The sequence below is a fragment of the Vigna umbellata genome, chromosome 11, assembly GCF_029865625.1.
Source record: "Vigna umbellata cultivar VRB3 chromosome 11, Vumbellata_1.0, whole genome shotgun sequence".
Taxonomy (NCBI): Eukaryota; Viridiplantae; Streptophyta; class Magnoliopsida; order Fabales; family Fabaceae; genus Vigna; species Vigna umbellata.
In genome coordinates, this window is record NC_142175.1 from 21939533 (window position 1) to 21950469 (window position 10937).

The 10937-nt window shown below is 36.8% G+C and overlaps 2 protein-coding genes across 2 annotated transcripts; both read right to left on the minus strand.

Annotated features, from left to right (window-relative positions):
* Nucleotides 1–1901: 1901 nt before the first annotated feature.
* Nucleotides 1902–2327, minus strand: LOC124847020 (uncharacterized). Its single transcript, XM_047324404.1, has one exon. It carries the CDS (start codon nt 2325–2327, stop codon nt 1902–1904), a length of 426 nt encoding a protein of 141 aa, XP_047180360.1.
* Nucleotides 2328–3712: 1385 nt separating this feature from the next.
* Nucleotides 3713–5345, minus strand: LOC148191182 (uncharacterized). The gene is made up of 3 exons (XM_088101321.1): nt 5022–5345; nt 4470–4661; nt 3713–4243 (listed from the first exon to the last, which is right to left on the minus strand). The coding sequence occupies exons 1-3, from the start codon at nt 5343–5345 to the stop codon at nt 3713–3715; spliced, it is 1047 nt and encodes a 348-aa protein (XP_087957447.1).
* Nucleotides 5346–10937: the final 5592 nt, after the last annotated feature.

Sequence of the window (10937 nt, forward strand, 5' to 3'; positions counted from 1 at the left end):
GGTGACAACTAGCGCCCAGGGCCCCAGAAAAGGGCAACCAGGCGCCTTGCGCCTTTTTTAGCCTTCTTTCCCTGGTTCTTTTGCTGTCCCTCCTGGGTTTCAACTCTTTTATACTTTTTCTCCTCTTCCAATCATACCAATAACCTACAAAATTGAGGGAATTAATGATAAAAAACATTAAGTATAACCTCAACTCACTTATTCACCAAATTCAACTAAAACAAGAGTTTGAGCAAGTTTCAAAGTCAAAGAGAGTTTATTTAATATCAAAATTACATCACAGAAGCAAATTCAACCGTTATCAATAACCTAAACTTGAAACTTTGCTTGTCCTCAAGTAAAAATGTAATCTGGCTTAAACAAAATAGCCATACTACAATGGTCTAGCACACCAAAAAACATTTTCTTCTAAGACAAGTAATCACTCATATATGTCTATCATAGAAAGATCAGTCAAGATATAATGAAGTCTTAGCCAATCAAGCTTCAACTATGGTGCTCACATAACAAAGAATGCACAACAGATGCAAAGGCCTTATGAGTGATCAACAACCAGGCAAAATGTTATCCTATAGTCATGGAACCATTCCTTACCAAAGAAAGTGTTTCACTCAAGCTCAAAGGTTTATAGTGAGGTGTCTCTTTCACTCTACCATCATAATGTCACACAATTCAACTTTGCCTTTCATTTAACAACATCAAACACATTCACAAGCAAGTTATCATCACAAGGACTTTTTAAGGCTTGTATTGTGGCTGGGCTAAGAAGAAAACTGGTTTTTTTGGACAATAAAGTTCCTTGAGTTAAGAGAGTGAACAATTTACTTCATAATTTAACATTAATCTCTCTTTCTACTTTTCACTTGAGAAACCACTTCTCAACTTAATCCCAACTTTTATTCATTGAGCTCATCCTTCATTTCTTCTTTCTTTCTTCTCTTGCTTTTCTTGCTTTGCTCAATGCTCTTTTTCTTTTTCTTTTAACCTTTTCCAACAACCCCAAACTTGAACCATTCTCCTGTACCATACATGCATACTCTACTCAACTCAAGGCAAGGATTTCAAGGGTTTTTCACATTAAGCTCAAGGTTCAAAGGATAAAACAAATTTTAAAATTTTTGGGTTAAGATTTTGGCATTGGCTTACAAGGAATAAGAATAGATGCCTTGATCATTTGTAACAAGCAAGAAAATAGTTCAAATAGAGAAACTCAGGCAAAATCAACCGTAATTCCAAAGCAATAGCATTCAACAACAATAAACTCTAGAGCCCGACCTCTCACAGGTTAACTCAAGTTCCACAATTTGATAAACATCATGTCAAGCACATTAATCACAATTGAAACCATGCATCTATCTTAAACAACTATGAGCAACCACCATTTGTGCTTAAGAGCTATAAAGCAATCAATAACTCAACATCAATCTCAAAACAATAAGGCAAACACAAGATAATCTTACTTTTCACAATCAAACCATTCATCACTTCACACCAAACCATTGCAACAGCTATCCATTTAACTAAGTACATAGCTCAATTAAAAACAAATAAACAAAATTCAAACATGCATAAAAATAAAGAAAACAGGAGATGTTGTCATCACTCCCCTCAAAGGCATATGAATCTTCCTCTAAATCTTCATCTTCCATGACTTCGGCTTCGGACGTGCCACCTTCTCCAGTAGCTTGGGCCTAGTCCCCAGGCCAAGACATGCGAGTGATTAACTCATCAAGTGAAATGCACTGAAGTCCGGGAGAAGTAGGATATAACATAAGAACACAAAAAACACTCAAAGCAAAATCAAATCAAAACCACACAACTCAATGAACTAAAAAGAAGGGAAAATTGGATTGTCTCCCAGTAAGCGCTTGTTTAACGTCATTAGCTTGACACCACTATGCTCAAAGGTCAAGCAACTCAATGATTGTGGTAAGGCGTTCAACCTTACTACCAAAGTAATGCTTGAGGCGTTGCCCATTAACCACCCAACTTCTTTGTGGATTGTCAGCAGATGGATCCATCAACTCAATTGCACCATGAAGTTTGACCTTCTTAACTATGAAAGGCCCAAACCACTTGGATTTCAATTTCCTAGGGAAGAGCTTGAGGCAAGAGTTGAACAATAACACCTGTTGGCCTGGATGAAAGACCTTCTTCACCAACTTCCTATCATGATAGAACTTAACTTTTTCTTTGTAATTCTTTGAAGAATCATAAGCATGCAAACGGATCTCTTCAAGCACTAGAAGTTGTCTTCTCCTCTTATCAACAGTCTCAAAGGGATTAAAATTCAAGAACTTTAAAGCCCAATAAGCCTGATGCTCCATCTCCACTAGCAAATGACACGCTTTCCCATAAACTAACTGGAACGGAGATAGCCCTGTAGCTAGGGATGGCAGAAAAATCTGCGCCCGCGGATATTCGCGGATAAAATCCGTGATGGATAGTTGATACCCGCGGATATTTACTACCCGCAACCCGCGGGTAGCGGATATTTTAATACCCGCTTATAAACGGGTCGGATGCGGGTATTATACTATCCGTACCCGCGGATACCCGCTACCCGCAAAAAATAAAAATAAAAATTTAATTTATATTTTATTAAGTTAAATTTAATTAAAATTAACATTAATTTATATTTTACAAGATTAAATTTAATTAAAATTGAATTTAAATTTATATTTAATTTAATTTATATTATATTTTATATATTTTTTGTAATTCTATTTAAATTATTTTAATAATTTATTAAAATATATTTTTTTTAAATATTTGCGGGTATCCGTGGATATCCACGGGTTTTAAAATACCCGCGAATATTTTTTAAGCGGGTATCCGTGCGGGTAGAGGGTCGGGTAGCGGGTGGATTTTTTTTTGTCGGGTCGGGTTGCAGGTAGGCACTATCCATGTCTGACCCGACCTGTTGTCATCCCTACCTGTAGCCGTCTTCAATGCAGTCGTGTATTCCCAAAGAGCATCATCTAGCTTCTAAGACCAATCCTTACTTGATGAAGCAACTGTCTTTTCAAGAATCTTCTTTATCTCCCAATTAGAAACTTCAGCTTGTCCATTTGTTTGTGGATGATAAGGTGAAGCCACCTTGCCTCACTCCATAATGCTTGAGCACTTTTGCAAGCTGAGCATTACAAAAATGAGATCCTCCATCACTAATAAGAACTCTAGGAACTCCAAAACGAGAAAAGATTTGTCTTTTCAGGAATTTAATGACAGTATTAGTATCATTCTTAAGACAGGCAACTGCTTCCACCCATTTACTCACATAATCCACCGCCACCAAAATATACTCATTGTTAAAAGAAAGGGAAAAAGGACCAACAAAGTCTATACCCCAACAATTAAAAACTTCAACCTCCAGAACAACCTGTAATGGCATTTCATGTCTTCTTGAGATGGTCCCAGTTCTATGACACTTATCACAGTTTCTAGCATGATTGTGAGCATCCTTAAACAAGGTAGGCCAATAAAATCCAGACTAAAGAACTTTTGCAGATGTTCTTTCTCCATTAAAGTGCCCCCCATAAGGTGCATTATGACAATGCCAAAGAATTTTTGCTGCTTCTTCATTAGTAACACAACGCCTCAAGAGGTTGTCAGCTCCAATGTTGAACAAAAAGGGATCATCCCAGATAAATTGTTTTGCATCATGCAAAAACTTCTTCTTCTATTGCCATTTAAAATCTTCTGGGATTACTCATGCAGCTTTAAAATTAGCCATGTCAGCAAACCATGGCCTCTGCTGAATATGCAAGAGTGTTTCATTTGAAAAGGATTCCTGGATCTCTTTTTCCTTGCTTGAAACTTCATCATTGATGAGCCGGGATAAATGATCAGCAATTAAGTTCTCACTGCCTTTCTTGTCCCGGATTTCCACATCGAACTCTTGCAACAAAAGTACCCATCTAATTAAGTGCGATTTAGAATCAGGCTTGGTTAACAAATACTTGATGGCCACATGATCTGTGTATATGATTACCTTAGACCCAATGAGATAAGGCCTAAATTTCTCCAAGCCGTACACTATGACAAGGAATTCCTTTTCTGTGGTGGCATAGTTCAATTGGGTCCCATTCAAAACTTTGCTTGCATAGAAAATGGTGTGGAAAATCTTCTCTCTTCTTTGGCCAGGGACAAAACCTATGGCATAATCACTAGCATCACACATCAACTCAAAATCTTGATTCCAATTTGTAGCTACAATCACCGAAGCAGAGATCAACCTAGACTTCAAGAATTCAAAAGCTTTAAGACATTCATCATTCATCTCAAAAGTGTGTCTTTGACAAAGAGATTACTTAAGGGCTTAGCAATCTTGGAGAAGTCTTTGATGAATCTTCTATAAAAACCAACATGCCCCAAAAAGCTTCTGATTCCTTTCACATTTGTTGGTGGTGGACGTTTTTCAATGACTTCCACTTTAGCTTTGTCAACCTAATTCCCTTGGAAGAGACCTTGTGACCTAGAACAATACCTTCAGTTACCATGAAGAGGCATTTTTCCCAGTTGAGGATAAGGTTTGTCTGAATCCATCTTTTGAGAACAATATCCAAGTTAGACAAGCACAATTGGAAAGAATCACCAAATACCGAAAAATCATCCATGAAGGCTTCAATGCATTTTTCTATCAAATCTGCAAAGATTGCCTGCATACATCTTTGAAATGTGGCTGAAGCATTGCATAATCCAAATGACATTTTTCTATAATAAAAAATATTGAATGGACAAGTAAACGCTGTCTTTTCCTGGTCTTTTGGGTCCACCACAATTTAGTTGTATCCTGAATAACCATCTAGAAAGCAATAGAAAGTTTGACCTGCTAATATCTCCAACATCTAATCCATGAAAGGAAGGGGAAAGTGATCCTTCCTTGTGGCCTTATTCAGCTTTCTGTAGTCAATACACATTCTCCAACTAGTAACTGTCATAGTAGGTATGTGCTCATTCTTTTCATTATATATAACTGTCATCCCACCTTTCTTTGGCACCACCTGCACTGGGCTTACCCATGCACTATCAGAAATGAGATATATAATACCAGCCTCCAGAAGCTTCAGAAATTCTTTTCTAACTTCCTCCTTCATCACAGGGTTCACTCTTCTCTGTGGTTGAGCAACTGGTTTAAAGTCATCTTCCATAAATATCTTGTGCATGCAATAAGTAGGGCTTATGCCTTTAAGATCAGAAATTGACCATCCAATGGCTCCTTTATTGGCTTTTAATACTGCAACCAACTTTTCTTCCTCCTTGGAGGATAGAGAATTGTTGATAATGACCGGTTTGTTTCCACCTTCCTCTAAGAAAACATACTTCAAGTGTGGTGGTAACATCTTCAACTCAAGTTTAGTTTCCTTGACTTTTCTTGGACATTGAAAGCTTCAATTTTCGCCTCATGAAAGGGAATTTCTTTTAGCATATCCAAGTCGGTCAATCATTCATCAATTAATTTCTCTTCCTTGTCATTCAGGGCTTCACAAGCATCAGTGAGAGTTTTCTTCAAAGGAGAAGAAACACGTACCAACTTCGCTTGAATCATACATACTTCATCAAGTGTATCAAAGTGAAAACAGGGCTTATCATCATTTGGGTGAGACATAACTTCAAACACATCGAAATTCACCTTTTCATCTCGTACTCTTACCTTTAGTTTTCCATTCTCCACATCAATTAAGACTCTAGCAGTCTTCATAAATGGTCTCCCAATAAGGAGAGGGACATCCACATCCTCCTCCATCTTCATGATGAACAAATTTATCCACTTTAACAAGCACTTCTTCAACCACCCCATGAGGGTATTTAAGGGATCTATTTGAACCATTACTCTGGTCCATCTAGGATCTGCCAAAGCTTCATGTATATTACTAGGAATATAAATTGAAGATAATTGAGATACAAATGATGCATATGACTGGGATAACCTATGAGATGACACATATTTACTAATGGGATATTTAACTTTGGCTTGAAGGTCTGGTTCATATTTAGTTGGAGGTTGACCATGGTTCTAACGAGGTGAAAGATTATACTAAACAGTAGTAGAGTCAATGTTTGGTGTGTTGGTGGTCTCACGCAGACAAGAATCAATTTCATGATCGGTTTCATCTAAATTAATAGGATTAAAAGGTTTCATCTAAATCAAGGGTAGAACCAAGAGAAACAATTTCATGATTAGTTTCATCTACGTTAGTATTATCAGAGATAGGATTAAAAGGTACCTCTGAAGACTCAAGCCGAACTTGTGGAGAAGATTGAGCCAATTGGTTATGATGAGAAAACATTGTGTTATGTAGAAAAGAAGTGTCATATTTAATATTGGCTCACTTCCTGCAGAATGATCCTTACAAGATAATTTATCTTCACAATATAATTTTATATCTGAGATATCAAACATATTAACATCATGATTATGCACTTCACTCTCATTGCCTCCCTGAAGTGGAGAATCAACATAAAAAGATTCACGATCATTGAATGTCACATCCATAGAGATATAAAATTTCCTTGATGGTGGATGGTAAGCACGATAACCTTTTAAAATTGATCCATACCCAACAAAAACACATTTGATCGCTCGTTCTTCAAGTTTTGTATGTTGATGTGGGTGTAAGTAAGCATATATAACACATCCAAAAACATGAGGTGGTAAATAAACTATGGGAGGAAGGATATAATGATCAAACAACACATCAAAAGACTTTCGAAAGTTAAGCACACTAGAAGGGGTTCAATTAATTAAATAAACGATAGAGCTCACAACATCAACCCATAAATGAGATGGGACATTACCATCTATCAAAAGTGATCTTCTCACTTCTAATATATGTCTAAATTTTCTCTCAGCCACTCTATTTTGTTGTGGTGAATAAGAACATGTAGTTTGATGCAAGAGGCCTTTAGAGTTCATGAATTCTATTAATTTAGTCTTAAAATATTCTCCTTCATTGTCCGATCTAATGACCTTAATAGATGTTTTAAATTGGGTAACGATCATATAATAGAAGGAACAAACCACATCACACACATCACTTTTATGTTTAAGAAGAAACACCCAGGTTATCCTAGTACAATCATCAACAAAACTGATGAACCATTTTTTTCCATTATATGTAGATTGTGGGGTGATAACGGTTGAAAATACCGTTATCTGTGATTCAATTTTGATATTAAATCAACCCTTTTTGACTTATAAGCTTGCTTGAACTCGTGATTTTAGTATAGTTTTGTGAATAAGTGAGTAGAGGGTATACCTGATGATTTTATCACTAAATTCCCTTGATTTTGTAGGTTATTGGAATGATTTAAAAGAGAAGTTAAAGTACCAAGGAGTTGGAATGCAGAAAAAGAGAAAAAGACGTAGTGCAGAAAAGTCAAGCTGAAGCTGAGCGCCAAAAAGGGGCCATGAGCGCTAGTCAGCAGGGCTGAGCGCCAGATTTTTTTTGTGTCGTTGGGCGCCTGGGCGCCCCACTTAGGGCACTAAGCGCCAGCAACGTTGGCCCATGATCTAATTTTGATCTATTTAAGGACTTGCACGACCTAAGGTTGGTATCTCTTGATGGCTTGAGCACAGAAACACACTTTTCACCCTTGGAGGCAGATTTGGGGATGTGGAAGCTCTCCTCTTCAGTTTCTAGGGTTTTTTCTATCTCATCCATTCCATTATTCATCTAGTTTCACCATGATAATGGATAACTAAACCTTATTTCCAATTTATTTATGTTGCTTTCATTAATTTTTAGGGTTATTCTTCTTTGCTCTATGCTTGTTAAGTTTAACTCATTCATGACATGATCATTGGTTTTCGTGACATGGACACATACGGGGAAACCTAGATCTGGAGAGTTTTCTCTCAAAAGTAGTATTGCCTAGACATAGGGATATGAGTTTTGGTTATCTTAGGCTTCTAATCGTAGTGTAGAATTAATTACTAGTGATACAAGACATAGTGATCTAGTAATTAAGGATAGGCTTTCTTTGCTGAGACATCGGGTTTTAAGTAATTTAGAAAGTGATATTAATAATTGAATGAAGAAGATGATTTCTTATATGCATGAGAGTAGACTAGGTGAAATCTAAACCCCAACAACATACTCATCTCATATTTTCAACTTAATCTATTCATTCTAGTGTTTAGCCTCAATTGATCAATTTGCATTCATATTTACTTTCTTGTTTTGCATTCAAAATCCTACAATTGTTCTTCAAAGTCTTAATTAGTTAAGTAATTACATGATTGTCTAGTGTCGTGAGTCTTCTAGGATATGATACTTAGTCTTACCATTTTATATTACTTGTTACGATTCGGTACACTTGCCGACATCTTAACAAGTTTTTGGCGCCGTTGCGGGGGACTCATGGTTTAAACTCTACTTTTGTGTGATTCTTAACCAATTAGACTTTATCTTTAATTTTATATTTTTATCTTTTTATCTTTAATTTTTATCTTTTTATCTTTAAATTTTGTTTTATCTTTTTTTTTTGGGCTAATTGGGTGCTCTAGTGTAGTGTTCTTTAGTGTCTGTAGGATGAAATTCGAAAATCTGTATTAGGAGCACAAGATCATCAGAATCTTTCTTTTTAGGTCTGGAAGTAGAGAAGACTGCCAATAGTAGATGAAGAAGGAAGATAATGAAGAGAAACTAGTTCATCAAGACTTTGTCCATTGTTGATGGATTGGCAAGTGTACCAAATCGCACAAGTAATATAAAATGGTAAGACCAAGTATCGTATCCCAAAAGACTCTCGGCACTAGACAGTCGTGTGATAACTCGATTAATTAAGACTTAGAGAAATAAAGATCATTGGTTTCAGATACAAAGACAAAAAATTAAATACAAATACAGTTTGATCAATGGTAGAATAACACAGTGATGAATGGATGTTGTTTGTAATATGGGATGAGTTAAGGAACCTAAAAATTAAGGAACCTTCCGACACTTATGCAATTCATACAATCATGCTATGAATGAGTTAAGCAAAGCATGTAATAAGCACAGATGAATTACTCTAACAATTAATGAAAAAACATGTGTTATTAAGAATCAATTCAAATACATGAGAGTTCACAAGGTTACATCATCCCCCAACAACAATTAGAGTTTAGTTCACCATAGACATGGTGAGACTAGATGAATAATGGAAAAACATTAGATAGCAAAACCCTAAAAGTAGAGGATGGAAGCTTCCTCCTCCAAATCCGCCTTCAGAGAGTGGAAAAGTGTGGTGTTGTGATGCTCCAGCTAGAGATACAAAATCTAGGACGTCTGAGTCCTTTAAATAGAGCGAAGACAGAACAAAAACAAGCCCAAGCCCGTGTCGCCGGCGCTCAAGCGCCCCACTTAGGGCGCCCGGGCAGTGAGCGGTGGTCTTCCACGCTCAAGCCTCAGAGATGGCGCCCAAGCTTCGTGCCCTTGGTGCTCAAGCGCCCCCAAAAAGGGCGCCTGGGTAGTGAGCGACTCTCTTCTGCGCTCAAGCCTCAGAGAAGACGCCCAAGCTTCAAGCTTCAGGTGCTCAAGTGCCCAAAAAGGGGCGCCCGGGCGGTGAGCGACTCTCTTTTGCGCTCAAGCCTCCAAAAAGGGCGCCTAAGCCTCGAGCATTCCTCTCTTCTGGTGTTTTTCCCGGCCTTTCTAAGCTCCACCTTCATGGCACTTCATCCTTACTTTCCATATTATCACAATTCCTGCCAAAACAAGGGAAATTAGTCTTAAAATCATCAAATTCAACCTCAATTCTCTTATTCACACAACTTAACAAAAAAACATGATTCCAAGCAAGTTTCTAAGCAGAAAAGGGTGCATTTGGTATCAAAAGTATATCACAAATAACTTTATTTTCAACCGTTATCATGCATGAAAATAATGAACCCTACCTTGGCAAACCATTAAAATTCAAGAACAAGTTATGGGTGATTAAAAATATTAAAGATAATGGAGTTATTGAGATTGAGGCTCCTTATTCAAGGATAAAGATGGTGACTAGGAAGCTGTTGAAGTTATGTTGGTGTGATGAAAAAGAGAAAAGCACCAATATAAAAAATATAGATTGTGCTTAATGGTGTCAGGGTCGGGATGTTAAACAAGCGCTTATTGGGAGGCAACCCAATTCTTGACTTTTTCTTTTTAATTGATTATTTGTGTGGTTTGGATTTGATTTTGCTTTGCAGTAATGACAACATCTACTGATGGATGCTGGACAACATCTACTAAGGGATACTAGGAGGACTCAGATGATAACATCTACTGATGGATGCTAGGATGATTTAGATGAGAGCATCTACTGATGGATGCTGCTATGAAGAGGAGCATTTACTGATGGATGCTACTATATTAAGCATCTACTGATGGATGCTATGTGATTAAGCATCTACTGATAGATGCTACTGAAGGCATCTACTGATGGATGCCGATGAAGATAAGAAAGATCAACATCTACTGATGGATATTGATGAGAAGGATTCGCATCTACTGATGGATGCTGGAAGATTAAGAGGAAAGCATCTACTGATGGAGACTACTAAATTAGGATTTATTTTGCTTTATTTTTATGCTTATTTGAATTTTGTTTATTTTGTTGTTGTTTTATTGCTTATGTACTTGGTTTAATGAATTATGTTGCAATGGTTTGGTATGATGTGATAAATTGTTGTTTGTGATGAGTAATATTCTTGTGTTTGCTCTATTGTTCTATGAGGCATGTTGAGTTAATGATTGGTGAGGCTTTTTTAAGCATAGATAGTGGTTGCTCATAGTTGTGTTAAAAACTGATGCATGATTTCAATTGTGATTAATTTGCTAGGCAGAATGTTATTAAATTGTGGATTTTGATTGAACCTGTGAGAGTTTGGACTCTAGAGTTTTTGATTGATTGATTGAATGTTATTGCTTTGGAAACATGATTGATTTTGCCTAATTTTCTATGATTGAACC

What these genes read in the sequence shown, in the direction of transcription:
- LOC124847020 (XM_047324404.1), bottom strand. Translation starts at nt 2,327, where the DNA reads ATGGAGCATCAGGCTTATTGGGCTTTAAAGTTCTTGAATTTTAATCCC.
- LOC148191182 (XM_088101321.1), bottom strand. Translation starts at nt 5,345, where the DNA reads ATGTTACCACCACACTTGAAGTATGTTTTCTTAGAGGAAGGTGGAAAC. An exon ending in TCATTTCTGATAGTGCATGG is followed by an intron (nt 4,662 to 5,021) that starts GTAAGCCCAGTG and finishes AGATGTATGCAG; the next exon opens with GCAATCTTTGCAGATTTGAT. An exon ending in GTATTGTTCTAGGTCACAAG is followed by an intron (nt 4,244 to 4,469) that starts GTCTCTTCCAAG and finishes GAATTCTTGAAG; the next exon opens with TCTAGGTTGATCTCTGCTTC.